Consider the following 19,854-nt stretch of genomic DNA (forward strand, 5'->3'; position numbering starts at 1 on the left):
AAAAACAGAAACTGTCAAAAAAAAAAAATTAGACTCTTTAGACATTTCAAAATGTCTCCTGCTACTGTTTGTTGATGTTTGGTTGTGTTGACAATGGACTGGAATTTTGAACTTTTATCAACTGTTTGTATTTGAAGTTCTCAAATCCAAAAAAAAAAAAAAAAAAATCAATATTAAACATTTAGTCCCCACATTATGCTGTTTCCCTAAATGCAACACAGTGTAAAACAAGCAATAGTATAATTTAAATCTTTTAAAAAATAAGCAAAAAGACTACAAATCTCTGGATATCAACTGGATATCAACTTCTAGTGGTACATCACTGCTACACACATTGTGACAGAAACATTTAGATAGTCTTAATAGTTAGTAAATGTATCTTCCCCCTAACAGAGAGAAGTTACTGCTACCAAATGCTTTTGAAAAACCACCAACATTTCTCAAAAAACAAATATCTGACAGTTTGATACAAGCTGCACAAAAGCATATGAATATGTAAAACTACAGCAAATATTCTGGATGAAGGGCCTGAATATTTAACTGATATTAAAGTACTGAAATATGAGATCGTTTTAAAAAAGAAGATACACATTATAACAGGTAGATGTGATGCTGTCATACTAGGTGCCTTTTTCCACTTCTAAAGCTTCTAAAAAGGTGGGAAATAACAGAAAAATCAGGGTTCAGTGTGTCACTTTGTATCATAAACTGCTAAAAGTTCATGCAATGTGATGTAGTACACAGCCTTCACCACTAGATGTCAGTCAGATACAGTCAGTGGACTGCACACAGGTACACTCGTGCATTTTGTACATTAATCTACCTTTTTATTAAATATTACTTTTGTTTTCTAATGTCTAACGTCATGCCTGAGCAGTGATAGACCACCCTTCACCTGGGTGGGTGAAGAGGTTGGTGTTCATGAAGCTTGAGGACAGTTTCTCCTCATGAGAGGCTGCAGCGCCTCGACACACAGGTGAACTCCCCCTGAGGGGCGCTTTCAGGTACGCATCGGAAATTCCGCTTTTAAATAATTCCAGTAAAAAGCAGTTTACTCGGTCTGTTCAGAAAACATGACGAAGCTGTGTGTAGATGCTGTTTGAGTATTACTCTGCTGTGTTTGGGAAAATAAAGATTGTTTCCGCCCGGTCTCGAACCGGGGACCTTTCGCGTGTTAGGCGAACGTGATAACCACTACACTACGGAAACTGTATATATGTGGCGTTCAAGTGCATACTAAAATCGGAAATGTCCTGTCGTCTGGTAGTCAGTGCTTTATGCCGGAAAGCATAAGTGTACTTTGTGAACTGCGTGAATATTATTCGGGTGTATCGATTATAATCGACCGTGACAGGCGGGGATGATCACCACTGTACTAACAAGGAACAATTACAAAACCTGAACTGCAACGACCTGTTTGTTCACAATGATCAGTGCAACGCCCAAGGCTGTTATTGCAGTACATTTATTTATTGCTTTCGTTTTGTGATAAAGCATTGTTTGATAGAGTAGCCGACCTCTACCCGGGTAAACTGGTTGATGTTTAACTAAATCTAGGTCATGACTTTAATGTTGTGCCATCCTGACAGCAGAGTTTGGGTCAGCTTGGTCTCCTGTGACTGATTTAAAGCAGACTAACTTTTTTTAAATCATATAATATTGTATTTTAAACATCTTGCAGAAAGTTCTTAGGTCTACCTGCATTTTTTGTGACATATAGTCACAGTTTTACACATTAAATCGTATAGTATGTCCAGCTTCTTTCTACAGTTTACGCTCTTTGTTCAAGGCTTTTTGTGGTGACAATATCAGAGTTCTTACACAGAGATAAACACAAAATCATGTTTGACCCAAGAAACACTTTATTATTACTACTGATTCACAATCATATGAATGTTTTTTGAGGAAAAGTATTACTATTACATAGTGACATCCCAGTGATTATTACACAAAACTACATTCAGGATTTACTGGATTTTGATTCAGGTGACAGGAATATTTCATGTTTTAATTCAGCTCAGACAGGCTTTGATTCACTCTGTTAAATGTTGACATGGTACATTTCTGCAAACCATGGATATGTTAAGTTTAATTTCATACCGACACAGTTGTCATTTTCAACGCCCACGTTGTTGTGTATATAGCAAAATTACTGCGCGCCCCCGGGTGTGTTAACATTTCCACATAAGCAGTAATGGTGTATGCAAAACACTAAAAGCTGTCGTGAGAAACTTCACAGAGGAAACTTTTAGCTTCGCCAAACTATTTGACTGCATGATTTTGGACTTTGTGTGTCCTTTTGTTGTGTAGAAAAAAGCACAACATTAATTCACATGAATACTGACTGAACTGATGCACACCAGCGCTCCTCAGTTGAATATCAGTGTGTTTTTCATATGCAGTGAAACAGTTGTTGATGGGACAGATGATGGCGGGGCAGAGGGTCCAGCGGGCCGAGGACCATCAAGTGCCGCCGTGTAATATCAACAGTCCAGGTCCTGGTGCACCTGGCTCTTATTAAACCGATCAGAGCGTCACTCCCTGTAAGAGCTCTGATCGGTTTAATTTATGTTACACCCAAAACAAACCCATGACTAATTCAACGCCTAACTACAACCTTGACTTTGCTGTTGGACAGCTGGACACACCCATTTATTCTGGCAGAAGCGATTGATATAATTTAGCGATAGTTAAACTACTAAAGCAAACTACTAGGAAAGTAAATGAAAATAAGTGGAGAGTGCAGAAAGCCTACAGCTTAGATCTTCCATACACTGTACTGACTACTCAGGAAGATGTTTTAGTCGAAGCTCCCTGTCTATTGTACACAGATCGACTAAATAAACGAAGGGAAATTTATGTATTTTTTTCCAGTCGGCATCACCAGGAGGGCCTCTCCGTTCTTCGTCTCGTCTGTCACCAGCTCGAGGATGTGCTCTGCTACCTCAGATACACTGAAAATAAAAAGGGGGGAAGTGACTCCAATGACTATACATGTACACAGTATCGCACATGGTCATGATCATGTAATCTAATATTATTGTACTGAAAGGAACTGAGGTAAACCTGCTGCAGAAAAAAAAAACAGTTGAAAAGATTTAGAGCACAGGACTGGATGTGGATTTTTTTTTTGTGAGGCAAAGACTCACGTTATCGTCCCCAGCTTGTCTACCAGTTTTTGGGTTGCATCAACCAGGTGGGAGTGTCGCGCCAGTCGAGCTGGAATTTCAGTGAAGAGATCAGTTTTGACAAAACCCGGACAAAGGGCGTTCACTCGTATGCCGTAGCCAGAGAGGGTCGAGTTAGCCTGGTAAAATATTAAGAAGACATACCTTCATGCTTCAGCTGCTCAGAGGGTTCCAGGTTCATAAATTAAATATTTTACATGCACAAGAACCTACTATACATAGCAAACTGAAGGAAATGTCTCCTTTAACACCTTGTTTCTATTTTTCTGCTGCACATTCTTCTACACAGATGTTTGCTTGATCTTCCTGAACTTCATCGTAAGGAAACCTTTCTTACCGCCATGGCTCGAGTGAAGCCGACCACTCCGTGCTTGGTGGCTGTATAGACGGGACAGCTCGGTAGAGGACCGAAACCTGTAGGGTGTGAGTTATATCAGTTAATATGAGGGTTAATTTGAGTTATCAAAACACAACCTTCTTGTTTTTGTTTTCTCCGGCAGATATGTTCATGGCCAGGATAATGTTTTAAAGTTTTACACAAGTGACGTCAGGTTCGTCAGATTCCTTCATTATTATCTGACGTATCATCTGATGCTTCCCTGGAAATAATAGTGACGGGTGACTAAATGAAAAGCACAGTTTCATTTTAGCATTTCAATTAGTCTTTACCTGCCATGGATGCTGTGTTGACGATGACCCCTCCTCGACCTCCTTTCAACTTGTTCATGTGCTCAAAAGCCAGGTAAGTCCCCCTGATAACGCCCATCTACAACATGAAATAGTTGACATCAGGAATCTCATTTTCTGTCAATGAATACTTACTGGCTGCTCTCTGCGTACCACGTTTAACACTGCTGAAAAGAAAGAAATGCAAATGTTTCTGTTAGCGCTCGTGCAAACAGTATTTCATGAAAATAGAAAACATCACATCTTATTATGTGCACGGCCCAAGACAGGAAGGCTCTGCAGCGGGTGGTTAAAACCGTCCAGAACATCTTTGGCAACCATCTACAAAGCATCAGTGATAGCGGTGAAGTCCAAAGGATACAAGAAGATGACACCCACCCCAGCCGCATTCACTCTGTTGCCGTCTGACAAAAGATATAGAAGTATCCTCTGCTGTACCACCAGACAGCAGCTTCACTCCTCAGGCCAAATTGTTTTGTTTTTGTTTTTCCGTGATGTTGCATAAAGGGACTCAACCACAGTTTCATTTTCGCAGCCCTTGAATGATGTGTAATTTCCTTAGTGAGAGTGTTGCAGTCAAGCACAAGTAATTGGCTTAATCCCAACCAGATGCAGTTTGTTGTTTTTCTACTTCTTACCAAGTTTATGGAGATAGTTTGCTCCCACTGACCCTCATGCAAGATGCCAGCATTGTTGCACAGGATGTCTATTCCTCCAAATGTTTCCGTGGTTTTCTTAAAGGCAGCTTCAGAGAAGAAAGACAGTTGGAAAACATCGTTTAGTGTGACATCATTCACCGCAGAGCTGTAACCATTTGCCAGTTACTGAATTACTTCATCACCAGAGACTTAATCTGTAACCATTTCAGCAATGCATTTTTTCTTGAGAAATCGTCTGCTTCCAGCTTCTCAACTGTGAATTTGTTCAGTTTGTTCCACTCTTCTGACAGTAAACTGATTATATTTGAATTTCAGACTATTTGTTAGACAAAACAAGCCATTTGCAGACCTTGGACTGGAACTTGTGATGGGAATTACACTATTTTCAGACATGTTATAGACCAAATATTTTTTATAGAATATAATCGGTAGTCTTATAGATAATAACTGATTACTAACTGTAATAATGTTCTAAAATGTAGATTATGTAAGTACTTTAGCCAGTCTCTCAAGGGTTTATGATCATTTAGTTCAATGTATGTTGAGTTAAGGCTGATAGTTCTTTCTTTATGTCTTTTTTTCAGCAATCAAGCTCAAGTTTTTTGCAATGTAATAATATTGTAATGCTATGCTGACGACGCACAACTATACATACATACCAAACTGTAGTGTAATGATAGAAAATTAATAACATCATAATATAATACAAAACACCCCGTACTGAAGCTCATCATGTGCTTCCTGGTAAATGGTAAACATTTGCAACAACTCTGCCCTCAAGATTAGTTTCATGTATTTCTTTCATATACTTTGTTTGTCAAGTGTGTGTGTGTGTGTGTTACCTTTGAGCTGCTCCTCTGACTGAACGTCACCTTTACAGAACAGAGTCCTCTCCTGCCCATACTGTTTCTCCAGGGCTTCCATCACAGTCTTTCCTGCACTTTCATTCACGTCCAGGAGGGCTACCTGTACAGAGGGACCATCAGATGTAAACTCAGCTACCAGTTTATTAGACACACCTACCTAACGCAGTCAACCACAGCAGTCAGCATCTGTGCCATAGGCAATATGTGTTTCAGCACCAGAGTAACAGCTAACTGCTGCCAACTGCAGCTGCTGTTAGCTAGATAGCTTAATTAGCCATGCAGCTAGCGGTCTGGACGGGGAGCTCAGAGCACCAGGGAACTGTTGGTGTTGGTGGATGGGCCGGGGCTAGCTGGTTGGCATGCTAAACGTGCTTTGCGTCTAAAAAGAAGACGTCATAAAGATTAAAATGTTTGCAAGATGCAGTGGCCGGTACCTCCTCCAAATAATGCTACATTTTAGGATTTTTTAGCGTAATTTTTTGGGGTTTGTTTCTGAAACAACGGACAATTTTGGGCTATGAGCAACCAACCTGAGCAGCTGAACCGCCCCAGGGAGGAAGAGAGTGGGTAAAGGAGTCATGCTAATCCAGCTCGGTTTAACGCTGCTCCTGGCTGTCTGGTGACAGGAAAAGGAAATGGGACTAAGACAACAACATGAAAATCAGAAATTAATGATCAAAAAACTCCACCACAACGTCTCGGATCAAGCTGTTGCACTAGACAGGTGGACCTTGGACGTCTGAGTCGACAGAGCGCAGGACTACAGCAGGACGAGGCGAGGCAGACTCTGTGTTTGTAACATCGATGCTCGGTGCTCACACAGTCAAAGGTGATGGACGGTGTTTCCCAGATGTCTAACTTTTGAAGATGCCGACCACATTATCAACACCATCTAGCTGCTGCTGTTTACATTCACCCTGACAAGTTTTAAATGACTTCAACCGAAATACTAACGAATTGCACCTTTAACTTTATAATTAAAATTTGTGAAGTGTCCCTTTAATTAGCGCGTCTCTATGTCTGAAACTGCAAAGTGATATCTGTTGCCTCACACCATCTCTGACATACCGCTTACTGATATCCGCCACCCTTTTAAAGACAAGCCTGACATTTTAAATAGATATATTCAACTTTTTTTTTACTTCAGTCACTTATTGTTATCATGTGGAAACTATAAAGAACAAGACGTGCAGAACTACATTACGAAAATCATTGATTTTAGAGATCACTGGCATATTTTTTTGCTTTTTTTTTTTTTTACTTTTTTACTTTTTTTTTTACTTTTTACAACATCTGGCAACACAGCTGTAAAATGCGTACATGCAGTGGAGTGAGAAGTGAAGTAAGAAAGTTTAGTGAAGTGAGAGCAGCTTAAAATAAAATTGTGGTTTCTTCCTTGTGACAAATGTACTTATTGAAAGTCGCTTTGGACAAAAGCGTCTGCTAAATGCCCAAAATGTAAAATGCAAATGTCAATAATATCTTTCCACTGCTGGCACGCATGAACTCGAGCCGATGCCCTAAATATGACACCGACAGCTGGGCAGAACTTTACCTTAGCACCGTTTTGCAGGAGTACCTCCGTTATTGCTCTTCCTATTCCCATTACTGCTCCGGTCACTACTGCGGTTTTTCCACTCAAAGCCATTTCTGCTGTCCCGTCAGACAGATGTTGACAGATGCCTGCAAGAAGATTCAAATGATGGATCGAGAGTCTGAAGTCTGATTGCACTGACACGGACGCCGCCCATCAGGAAAGCGTGTCTAAACATGCGGAAAAGGAGGTCAAGTCTCAGAAACGGGTTCGACTGGATTCAGGTTGGACTTCTGCAGAAGTCCGTGAGAACAGTTTTAATCCGTCTCTGGAATTTGTTGGGAAATAAAAGTCTTTGTGGTCAAAACAAGCAGGAAATGTTTTTCAGCAGCCGGCACGTCACTGTGTCGGGAAATAACCCACCTTTGAACGAAACCAGATGTTTGTGTAAAGACCAAATAATATAGGCTACTGGCAGCCTTGTTCATGTATAACTGAGCCTACAGCCCATATAAGTCAGCACACATAAAGGTGAACCTATACAACCACACGTGACTTGAGTGAGAAGGGGCGACTCAAGGTTGGTGGGATCAAGTCCGAGATCACGCAAATATACGTTCATAAACTTTGCGATTTAACACATTTTCCCTTCGTATTGCTCGTAGGCGTACGTTGTGAAATATCTGAATACGTGTTTTTCTCCACTGAGACACCCTCTTCAATTCGGCATATGCTCCTTTACTCGACTATTTCGATTAGAATGAAAACAATCACCTCTTTTAACCCACAACAACACTGTCGGTGCAGGCGGTAAACGGGTTTATTGGTGGATTATATGTACGCCGAATTAAAGAGTGTATCCTCACATCTCCGAGGGGCACTTAATGTTGATTTGAATACTTCGTATCTCTGTTTTTATACAAATCAGCAGAAAAATGACACATTTTTAAATGGAGTTTGGAATGACGACCGGAAAGACGTGCTGTTTTAGAAGTAGGACTTTCTGACTCTCATAATGGCAAAATATTACATACACCTAATTTATACTTTAGACTGTATAGTAAATCCCTGAAATATATGAACTTAAAATCTGCAAAAGAAAAGGTGCGCAGTTCTACAAATTAATATATATATATAACATTTAATTTCATATAGGAAGACACCTATGTATTGAATTTCTGATTTATTTATTTATTTTATTTTATTTCCCATTTTAAATATTGTATATTATTTGTAATCCATATATTTTAATTAATTTGCCTAGTTTTAATAGTTTAATTATGTGGTTTTGTTTGTTTTATTTGTATCTTCTTTATAGTGTTTTCTCCTACTCAGCTCATGCCCAATGGGTTTTTTGTTTTTTTGTTTTTTGTACCATTATTGGTGCCTTGTTGTTTGTAAATATCTTGGTCAATAAAGCTTTTTTTTTTTTAAAGAAGTAGAAGAAGTGGGGTTACACTGTGGCCACTAGGTAGAGGTAAAGTGCTGTGGGACTGGGTCACTTTTTCCAACCCAACTCATTTCTAACTAATTAAACTGAGAACAACATGCAGGCCACAAACTGGTCATTACAAAGTATTTTTATTGTCCGGAGAGTTGAGTTGGACCAGCAGCACCAGCAGCTGGTCTCAGGTTAGGCACATGAGAGCTGAGCCTTCTCAGTTTTTGTGACTTGAAATGAGCCAATTAACCAGACGCCATGACATACTTTCAAATACAGCCCCCTCTTTTACAGAGAGAAAATAACAAATAAACAAATGAAAAATTAATAAATAAAGTCAATAAATAGGGTGATTAATGCAAAGGTAAACAAAAACAGACTTAAACTGCCCAAATAAATTATTTATTTAATTAATTTATAAATATACCCATAGAGAGAGAGAGAGAAAGAGATAAATAAATAAATAAATAAATGTAGAAATAAAAAAAAATATTCTGTACCCTTTAAGTAAAAGGCGGAAAACCTTTCTAGAAGTAGTGGTGAAAACGATCTCATAAACATGTGTATTGTATTTATATATTTTTGTCTGTAATATCTGGAAAATTGTCCTAAAATATAAATAAAAACAGAAAATAAATAGAGAAATTAACACTTAGATAATGAACAAAGAGGCAAATTACAACAGAAATGCAAATTTATGTCACATTTAACACATTAATAAATGCCTTTATTTATTTTTATGTATATAGATTTGCATTTGTTGGTATATTCATTTATTTAACTAGTTTAATTTTGGCAGTTTCCGTCCTCCTAACTAACCATCATGTAGCTCTCCTGTATGTGTGTCAGATATACTGTATGATACATGAAGTGCTAACAGTGTGTGAGTAACTGTTATAGGTGAACCACTGTGTGTGTGTGTGTGTGTGTGTGTGTGTGTGCGTGCGTGCGTGCGTGCGTGCGTGTGTGGGTGTGTGTGTGTGTGGGTGTTCAGGATGCCTATTGCTTAAAGCGTTTTGATCAGCATACTTGGCGTGACTGTGCATGCGGCTGTTACTGTAAAACTCACAGAAGCAAATACTTTACGTCCGTCACAGCCACAAGAAATGAGCCTCAAACTGTTGCAGCGGAGGCGAAAAACAGATCAGCGCTCTTTTTGTTCAAGGTCAGAAACCAACAGGTTCTGCAAGGAAATGTGACTGCTGACAAGAATCACTTTGTTGGTTAAAGATAAATCAATAAAGATGTTTTTGTTGGAAGTTGTAACTGTTGATTGTGGTTCATATTTCTACATGCTGCATCACGTTCAACGTTACATGTTTGTGACCTGTTTTTCATATTGTGAGGAGGAGGGGATGGTGGTAGCGTTACAGGAGGAGGCTGCCAAACCACTGAGCACAGTTCGAGACTGTGTTTCAACATTTTAAAGTGTGAAACAACAGAAAGAGACCCTCAGGACGTCTCCAGCTGTGTTCAAAACAGTTATTTTAGAGACGAAACATGATCTTTTCCTGAACTTAACCAAGTGGTTTTTGTACCTAAACCTAACCGGAGCATAAGCACAAAACTGACACGAGATAAAATTGAAAATTGAACCTTAAGAAATAAAGTTGTATCATAAAAAATTTAAAGTTTCGACAGATCTGTGGTTTGCAGAAACGTACTCGCCGATATTTATTCTGGCGATTGGTTTGCATCAAGGAAACAAGACAAGGAAAAACAAGCCAAATATAAAAATCAGAAAATAAACTAAACTAAACTGCCAAAATATATAACATAAAATAAAACAACAATTCAAAGTTAATATATATATATATATATATATATATATATATATATATATATATATATATATATATATATAGTTCTTGTTCCTGATGTAGAGAAAAGATGGTCTTTGGATATTTGCTACAAAACTGAATTATAAACATATTGTCCCTTGGAAACAAGTACAAGATGGAGGGTATACTATCAGTTGCAATATAATAAACACTGAGATTTAGGTTAAAAAAAAAGAAAAAGAAAACAAATATATGTTATGAAAGACAGCGATGCCGGTCTCATCATCACTGAGTAAAAGTAAAAAAGCAGAAGCATTTAAATATATATTTGATACATAAGTTGATAAAACCAAAAAAACAATGTTTTGTTTCCACAGTGACATCATCATTTCTGGGTACAACATGTAACGGTGGTTAAATAATGTCAAAGAAAAAACAGAACTAATGATCAAGAAAGATTAAAGTACACAATTAAACACATCACTGCTTCTGTTGAACAGGCAGAAACAGTGTCGTGTCTTTACTGTATGTAAAGCAGAAGTGAACCAAAGATAGTTGGAGAGTCTTAATAAAACATCTTTAGCTATAGAAAAAGATTAATTTGCTTCCCTGAAGAGAAAAGACTGTTTTCTTGTGATTGAGGTGAGAAAGATGAATTATTACATGATGATTTAAGAGCTACACTTTTCTGTAAAATGTCCTTTAGACTTAAAAAGTAAAAAGTATTTAAAGAGCTTTGAACAGAAGACACAGTTCTTGTCATACAGGCTGTGAACCAGGAGACAACAAATTATTCTTCTGTCGCGTCCTCCAGAGGTCAGTCTGAAGAAGAACAAATGACTGAAACATGTGTCATTGTGCTGTGGAGATGTGTGGAGACCTCAGTGTCCATCAGAGCCACTAGGTGGCGTGTCGAGCTGCCACATGGAGGCGTATTGCCGTCTCACTGGGTTCATTACATCATAGTTCCTCTGACACAGAAACACATGGACACAGACACACTTTCCTTCTGACTGTTAATAAAAACCATCATGTGTTTGATTGTTAACTTTTTAAACTCATTCTTGATGATTAGTTGTGTCTTTTTTGTCTTTTTAAAGACACGATGTGGCCACTCCTACATGTTGTACCCAGTGATGATGTCATCATGCAGCAACTGATGTGAATAAAACACTGAATATTCAGATTTAAATATACATTTTAAATGATTCAGTTTTTTAACTAAATAATGAATTAGGATGTATATTATCATAATCACAATGTGAAATGTCTTTGTTTTAGTTCAGCATCATTGTCTTTCCTTAATAGTACATACATATATATATATATATATATATATATATATATATATATATATATATATATATATATATATATATATATATATATACATATATTAATCTAAATCTTAGTTTTCAACATGTAATTCTTTTGCCACTGATAATATTACTTATATATATACTCCTAAAAGCATGTCATCAACTATATATCACAAAAACAAATGAGGATAAGACACATATATTATTTAAAAAAGGCCAAATTATTTACATTAACTGGCAGAATAAATATAAAAATATAACATATGATTGTTGTAGCAAAGCTGACTGAAAGCCTGATGAAAGAAGTACTTTTGGAAATAACTCTAGTCAGCATCTTCTGACCGATACCATCGTAAATCTGGAGGATCTGGGCCGTGACTCACATCTTGAAACTGTTTAACATTCAGTGAGGCAGGTAGTCGGCTCATGTCCAATCACTTTAATTGAAATGTATACGTCAGAAAACTCATCTACTCGTCTGAGCTTCTCGATTCACCTTTAACCAGCTCTGCAACACGTCTGTGCCTGAGATGAATCACAGATTTAAAGTAAAGTATTGAATTAAAAATAAACTCCTGCACATTTTTAATGATATACTGTGTAACATACACAACTCAGAGGCCTTATGAATCAAACTGATATCAACAGTTATGAAAAAAAAAGTCTCTCCTTCCAACTGTGTGCTCTCACAAACCGGGTCCACAAAGGCCCCCCGAGCTCGTCTTGCTTACGGGGCAAATCCACCATTTAACGGCTTTCAACTGTGATTTGCTGACCAGCTGCTGACTTGTGTTTTCATCCCAGTGGCCCATTGCCATTTCACTGGTGATTACACTGCTAAAGAGCTCCAGAGAGCTGGACAATGCCAGAGAGCTTTACATGTCACCAGTGTCATCGCTCGCAATGAATAGGTCGTCGCCATTGAACTAAATATCAGCCTGTTTACAGTGAGGGGCCTCGATGGGCGGGCGGCGTGGGAGGAGGGGGCGAGCGAGCGTGTCTACATGTCAGTACCTACAGCGGGACTGTGGCTGTGAATGCAGAGGGGTTTGGTGTGTGTATGTATGGAGATTATGTGGTCTGAGGGTGTGTGTGACAACTTAAAGCAGGGTGTAACACCTCGGCGCTCACACAGTCGGAGCTGTTTGTGGGAGCTTTATTGTCAAAAACAAACTAACTGTGGTGCGAACAAACATCCGAGACTATGAGTCAAGTGGCAGATGCACAACAGACAATGTGTCGTCTGTCATCAGGCCGCAACCACTATTGTGCTACTGCAGGGCTTCACACAGAGCGCATTAATGTCTGTGTCAATACAGGTAATAACAGAGGTCACACGAGTCACTTAAGTCTATGATTGGCTGTGTTTTCCTTCAGGAATAAGGCTGCCCACGGCCCAAAGCTGGCCGGCCATAAGCTTTTATTTGGCCCACCAGACACTGTTCACCTTTTTTAATAAGGTCACGTTGGTCTTTTGTACCGAAACGTTGTCATCATTAAAAATAAACTCAAGTGATCTCGAGGTAACCAGGAGCGTTTTGTTTTGATTTTGTCGGCCCTCGGTCTTCTCCCACGCACCTGTTTTGCTCACTGAAAGTTATAAAATAAATTATAATAATGTTTGCGGTGTTTTATTTTTGTGTGTTGTATAAAAATGCTCTTTAAATATGTAATAATCTGAGCCCGGTGGGCCGTAGAGCCCATTAGAGAGTAGCAGAGCTTATGAGTTGATTAGTTAATCAAAACAAAATCAATCACCTGCTGTTTTGAAAATCAATTAATCATTTCAGTCATTTCTTTCCGGTTTCCAGCTTCTTAATTATGAGGATTTGCTGCTTTTCTTTGTTATTTATGAGAGTAAATAAGGAGTGTTTGGGTTTCGGACTGTTGGTTGGACAAAAGAAGCGATTTGAAGACGTCAGTTTTTTGACATTTTACAGACTAAACGATTAATCGATCATTAAAGTAATCATTAGTTGCAGCAGGCTGAGAAATGCATGGCATAGGAAGTCAGTCAGATAAGGGAACGGTATGATAAGTGTTTGCTTTCGGCCTGTGGTCCATCATTACATTTCTTTTTTGGCCTCCAGAGGAAAAAGTTTTGACACCTTGATTCTAGTGTAAGAGATCGATCATACTGCAAACTTATAAAGCGGTCGTACTGCAGTAAACAACCACATTCACACCGTGCATTTCACAATATCATCATTCGTCACATAGCTTGTAAATGCAACGCTTCTTCTTTCTTTTGCTTCTCAGATGTCGCAAAAGTTTTTAAGTGCCATCTAGAGAGCACCTTCTGTTAGACGTATTCAGTTTCTCTCTGATGTGACCTTGTTTACCATCTTTAGATGTTTCTCCAATTTTAAAAACATTATAATGAGATATTTTTCCTCAAAAATCTGTTCACTGGCTGTTGTCATTTGAATTCAAAGGAACAGTTCAGGCGTTTCAGCTTATTTGCTTTCTTGTGGAGCGCTACATGAGAATTTCACTACAACTTTCATATACGAAGCTTCACCCAGCAGCAAGTGAGCTTAGCTTAGCAGAAAGACTGGAAACAGCTAGCCTGGCTCTGTCTAAAGGTGAAAAATCTGTCGAACAGCACCTCTAAAGCTTGCTAATTAACAGGTTTTTAGTTTAATCTGTACAAAAACTGAAGTGAGAAACAACACACTGTGGTTTTACAGGGAGTTTGATTCTCGACTCTTTCAGCAGCTTCCTGGAGTCTCAGCTGGTCGCCTGGCAACCTCACGATGACAACACACGACATATTACACATGAAGAGTAATATGCAAACAATTCCTCAATCAAGCGACAAATGAATCAAACTATATAGGAGAGCTACGTATATGTTGTTAGAATGAGTCAGATTGCTCCGTCAATGAGGAAACCAGTGCGGTGTTACTATGTGTGTGTGCACACGTCTCTAAGCTGTGTGTTGTGTCAATGTTGTTATGCACAGGGCCATACAAGAGCCTGGCAGGGACAAAACAGAGAGACACGTTGACATGGATGCAGAACAGAGGGATTAGGAGGTATTGTTACAGCTCGACTGACACTGATGCGCCGTGACTTGTTGTTCATGTGCTACCAAAAACACACAAACAGCCCGCCGTGACAACAGTTCACTGTCGAAACCTGGCTGCTAAAACTGGAAATAGTTATAGAATAACAATGAAATGATAATATTACATACTTTACACTAAACCATAATAGTCTTTACACGTTTAAGGCAGGACCCTGTTGATGCTGCACAATATTGCTGGTCATTGTTTCTTGTTTGGTCTTAATTTATAAAATATTGGAGAGATGTTAAGTGTGAATGATGTCTGAGAAGGACTTCTCCAGATCGTCATATCCACCCTCTCTGAGCCGGATGGAAAGGAGTTGGTTTGAGTCCTTGTTCACATGGTGGTTGTTCAAAGTTGTCTGATAACAAGAGGTGTTAAAGCCTACGTTCATGTTCACTGGGATGCCTCAAGGATCTGTGCATGGTCCCCTTCTCTTCTCAGTAAACACCACCTCCCTTAGTCCAGTTATCAGCTCACAATCTTTTCTTGTTCTATCACTATGCTGATGATACACAACTCTATCCATGGATTCACCTGATTTCCAGGTTTCAGGTCGTATAAAAGTAGAAAACCTAATAGATTGTTGTCATATTATCGCCTCCTGATGGATCAGCAACTAAAATAACAATGGATAGTGAAAATCAATGGTAAAACAATATGTACAGTTAGCTTCTATTAGACAACAGCTGACATTAGCATTCAACCACTTCCTAGCTAAAATTACTCGTTGATTTTGTTACACAATATGATATGAAAGGCATGAATTAACTCACACACACATCTTGGACACATTTATTTAAACCTGGAAGTGAAACACACTCAACATAATCGAACATTTATGTTAGCTAGGAAATGGATGAATGCTAACTTTAGCTAATGGGTTATCAAATATGTAGTGTTTCAGATATTTTAGAATTGATTTACTCCTTTTCTATTGTTTCATGTAACGTGTATCAAACTGTGATGTTAGCTAGGAATCTGTCGAAAGCTAACGTTAGCTGCTTACTAACAGAAGGTTTTCTCCAGATTTTCACGATCCATCATCTTTTCACTTGCTGATCACTTGGGAAGTGGTTAATTGATAGCAATTTGTCAGATTCTCTACCTTGTAACGACATGAAACCTGGAACACAGCAGCATGACATTATCCCACCATTCAAGCTTCACCCACGAGCCTGATGTCAGAGGATAATGGCCGCTGTGTGAATATGGTCTATGGCATTACTGTTGGATGAGGTTGAAGGTGCCACAAAGCACTCTTCTCTAACCGTACAGGTGAAACAGACTTCCAATATCTGCTGCTGTTACCTTGTTTGTTGTTTTTTCTATGTTCAAGATAAAGGCTGAAGTCTACCAACATCTACAGTATGTGGCATTGATTTCCACACCCAAACTTTCTGTTTTGTTTCATTGTATCCAGGCAGGAAAAACATTTGACTCTTTGCTTTTCTCACCTGGAGGAGGGATGTCATGTGACTAAAATGTGAGTAACAGCCAGAGGAGGGCTGCAGGTTCAGTCATGTTTTACACACCCCAGTCAGTGGTGGGGGTTTTAATTCCTTCATGTGGGATTGTGGTGTTTATAATGATATAATGTTGCTGCATTACATTTTATTTGATTATTTACTTTTTACACATTTTGATGATTTGCAGATGAAAAAATAAAACGATTTCAGGTGAAAAATGTAAGTCTAAACAAATTCTCTTATTCAGGTTTTAAAGTTTGTATTGTGACTAAAAGGTTAAAGCATTTAATCACAAGTATCTCTGTTGGTGTGGCCACCCTGTCAGTCGGTTTAATAATAGCATTTCATTTTTATAGACATCAGTTGTACAGGCAGAGTGCCAGTAGTAAACACAGCTGGTCTTATTTCTTATTGCACTCAGGAGACGGTCCCGCCCACTAGAGTAGCACAGGTATGAGGATAAAGGTTGTACAGGGTGTGTGTGAGTATGTGGTGGATGTGATCCCATGAGGAGTCCTCTACGCCCCTCGACACGCCCGTCATTCAAACACCGAGGAATACCAGCTTATGCTGCACCCTTCGTGATAATGCAACCATTTACAGCGTGCAGTGGGATGCCTGGGACGCAACACGGTCAGTACTGCCTGATGGCATGTTTCAGGCTTTAGTCATAAAACACTCGAGGAATCCTGCAGGCTGTGTTCATAAACTCTGACTGCAGAGAAGCTCCTGTGCTATTTGTCCAGACTCTTCAGGTCACAAGTTGTGTATTTTTCGCATGTCAGACTTTATATTTGAGTCAGGATAGTGACACATTGTTTACTTTTTAGTACTCACAGGTTCCTGTTCCTGTATTTACATGTTTTTACACTATTTACTAATCGTATAATTCAGTTAAAAAAGCACTCACAGTAGACATATTTTTAAGTAGGCCTACCAACGCCTGGTCTAAATATAGCCGTACATTGTTGTTATATTTGTGCCTTGATGTTTAGTGAAACAATACTTATTCGATGATATAATATTTCATAACATTAATGTTGCTAACACGAGCTAACTTTAACATGGCTATTGCTTGCGAGTAAACGTTGATTTTGCTAACGCTGGCTAATGTTCACATCACTAACGCTTTGAAGCTAACAGTAATGTTGCTAATGCTGGCTAACGTTGACATTGCCAACACTGGCTAGCTAACATTAATGTTGCTAACACTAGCTAATGTTAACATCACTAACGCTTATGGCGTTCTCTGTCCTGATTGGATAACGTGGGCAGGGATACCAAAAAATGTAGTTTCTCTTTCCCATCATGAGCAGAGGGGAAGAGACACGTGTTAATGACTAATCACTCTACAACAGTGATTATTGATGGAATAAAGAGCTATTCAACTCTTATTTTAGTTTTAAAAATCACTTCCAGCAGCTTTAACATCCACAGATAGTTTTGAAAAGCCGCCCTGAGGCCACACCAGCTCTTCTAGTATCCACTCATCCGATCAGCACTCGTCAAACGCCAGTAAGAAGAATTTACTGAGCGTGTACAAACATGAGCTCTCTGTTTTTTTACATGAATTAAAATGATTAGGGTGAAGAGGGCTTTTAAAATGACATACCAATCAATACAGCAACCAACTAAACAGATGAATGAACATATTAAAAGAAACATATGATATAAAAAGTTGTATCCTGACGCAGGCTTGTCTCATCCGACAGGAGCATAAATGACGGCCTGTGTTCAAACATGCAGCACAAACCCTGTAACTGTACATGTCATGCTAACATGATGAATGACTGTAGAGGCTTAAAACCTGTTCTTTAGTTTCCTCTGTGGACATCATTTATTATAGTTTATACAGTTTGTATCATAGTTACATTTACACAACTGTCATGAAATTTAAGTGACAATAAACCTGCTTCGTATTTAGCGTATTTTCACTGTTGGTAGGCCTAAAAGTATGATTTTGACTTTGACAGCCAGATTTTTTTTTTTACACTGTGGTATTTCCAGTGATGGAATGTAACTAAGTACATTTACTCAAGTACTGCACTTAAAGTACTTGAAGTGAGTATTTCCATTTTCTGCTACGTTATACTTCCAAATATTGTAATTTTACTCCACTAAACTTGTTTGATAACTTCAGTTACTAGTTACTTGTTGCATCAGAGCCAAATTAGCTCATTTATACATTTATTTTTTATTTTTTAAGCAATCTGATAAAAAAAAAACACTGATAATAATAAGAAATAATCACAAAAATGCTGCACATCAGATTTTATAATCAACCAAGTCGATAATTGGATGACCCATCGTACTTCTGATACTTGAGTACAGTTAATATTAGATACTTTAAGACACGATATCTTTACTTTTACTCGAGTATGACTTTGAGTACTTTATACAACACTGTAGTATTTCTACTTGTACTTAAGTAAACAACCCGAGTACTTCTGGCACCACTGACAAAAACAAAACGTGGTTGAACAGGCCATGTGGGAACTTTACGCTTCATTAGTTTTTCATTCAACAGGAACCGACTTTCGTTTTTTTCAACCATCAACACACTTTCATTCTCACACACACGCACACACACACACACGCACACACACTAGTCTCTTTAACACTTGTAAGTCAAACTTTTATGGCTATTATATAATGAAATGCACTGACTAAAAAGGCCATTTAATGTTGAATGTTCCTGCAAACACAACACACACACACACACACAACACACGCACAACACACACACACGCACACACACACACACACACACACACACACACACACACACACACACACACCAACACATTCCCAGTCTGTCACGGTGAAGTTATAAAGCTTCAGAAAAAGAAAAAAAAATTATCAAATTCCCTGAAAAACAACTCAGAGCGTGAACGCACACGTGCAGCTCCGTGTGTGGACACGTGTAGGATCAGCGAGGACGCGTTCAGGTGCATTTTTTTGGGTTTTTTTGTTACCACTTTCTCTGACAGACTTGTACAAAACACTCGGACATTAAAACACTCGAGTGAGACACAAAACACGTCGAAACACCAACACGAGGTTCAATGAGCTGCCACGTTCAGCTCAGACGTTGTGTTTGTTTGTGGATGTTTAATGAGTTAACGGTGATTTGAGAGGGCGAGACGACGTCATCCAGGGCTCCGCGCTGCGTTCACGGTTATCGGAAAAATCTTATTTTTCATTATTTGAACAAGTAAGAAGTGTAAGTGAGGAAGTAAGTTTATGAATGACATTGATGTTAAATATGTTACACGCATTGCACCTGAAAAAATACATTAATTGTATAAATATTGATTTTAATTACATTTAATCCAAAAAATGTGGTGTTCTGGCTTCAAAAACTATATTAAATTAAACAGGTCGCACACTTTTTGTAATGTTTTGTGTGACTGGTAAAACTTACTGTACATACTGGTAGGTACAATTTTAAGGTGCTTGTACTTTACTTGTAGCTTTTATATTTCCATTTTATGATACTTTATACTTTAACTAGTTACCTTTCACATTCATATCAAATAAACAGACAAACATTTAGATATCATGCATCGTTATAGATGAAACTACACTACTACTACTACTACTACTACTAATAATAATAATAATAATAATAATAATAATAATAATAATAATAATACATATGCAAAATAATAAAACAAGCTTTTAAACATTGAGTTACTGTTTACTTCTCAGTGCATCCATATTGATAAGCAAGTAATATATTATACTGAGTAACTTTACTTTTGATGCATGAATTATATTTTGGTGTTAACACTTTTGTGCATTTCCTGAAGTAAGATTTTAAAATCAAGACTTTTACT

The 19,854-nt window shown here is 38.2% G+C and overlaps 1 protein-coding gene across 1 annotated transcript; it reads right to left on the bottom strand.

The window, feature by feature from the left end:
• Positions 1 to 1,839: 1,839 nt before the first annotated feature.
• On the bottom strand, positions 1,840 to 7,417 carry LOC311268882 (15-hydroxyprostaglandin dehydrogenase [NAD(+)]). Its single transcript, XM_084372816.1, has 8 exons — positions 7,358 to 7,417; positions 6,956 to 7,083; positions 5,377 to 5,500; positions 4,514 to 4,620; positions 3,858 to 3,954; positions 3,526 to 3,602; positions 3,150 to 3,307; positions 1,840 to 2,954 (listed from the first exon to the last, which is right to left on the bottom strand). Exons 2-8 carry the CDS (start codon positions 7,046 to 7,048, stop codon positions 2,837 to 2,839), a joined length of 774 nt encoding a protein of 257 aa, XP_084228942.1. The 5' UTR covers positions 7,049 to 7,083; positions 7,358 to 7,417; the 3' UTR covers positions 1,840 to 2,836.
• Between the last annotated feature and the right edge of the window lie 12,437 nt (positions 7,418 to 19,854).

This window comes from Pagrus pagrus (genome assembly GCF_965226575.1).
Source record: "Pagrus pagrus genome assembly, chromosome: 14".
NCBI classification, from domain to species: domain Eukaryota; kingdom Metazoa; phylum Chordata; class Actinopteri; order Spariformes; family Sparidae; genus Pagrus; species Pagrus pagrus.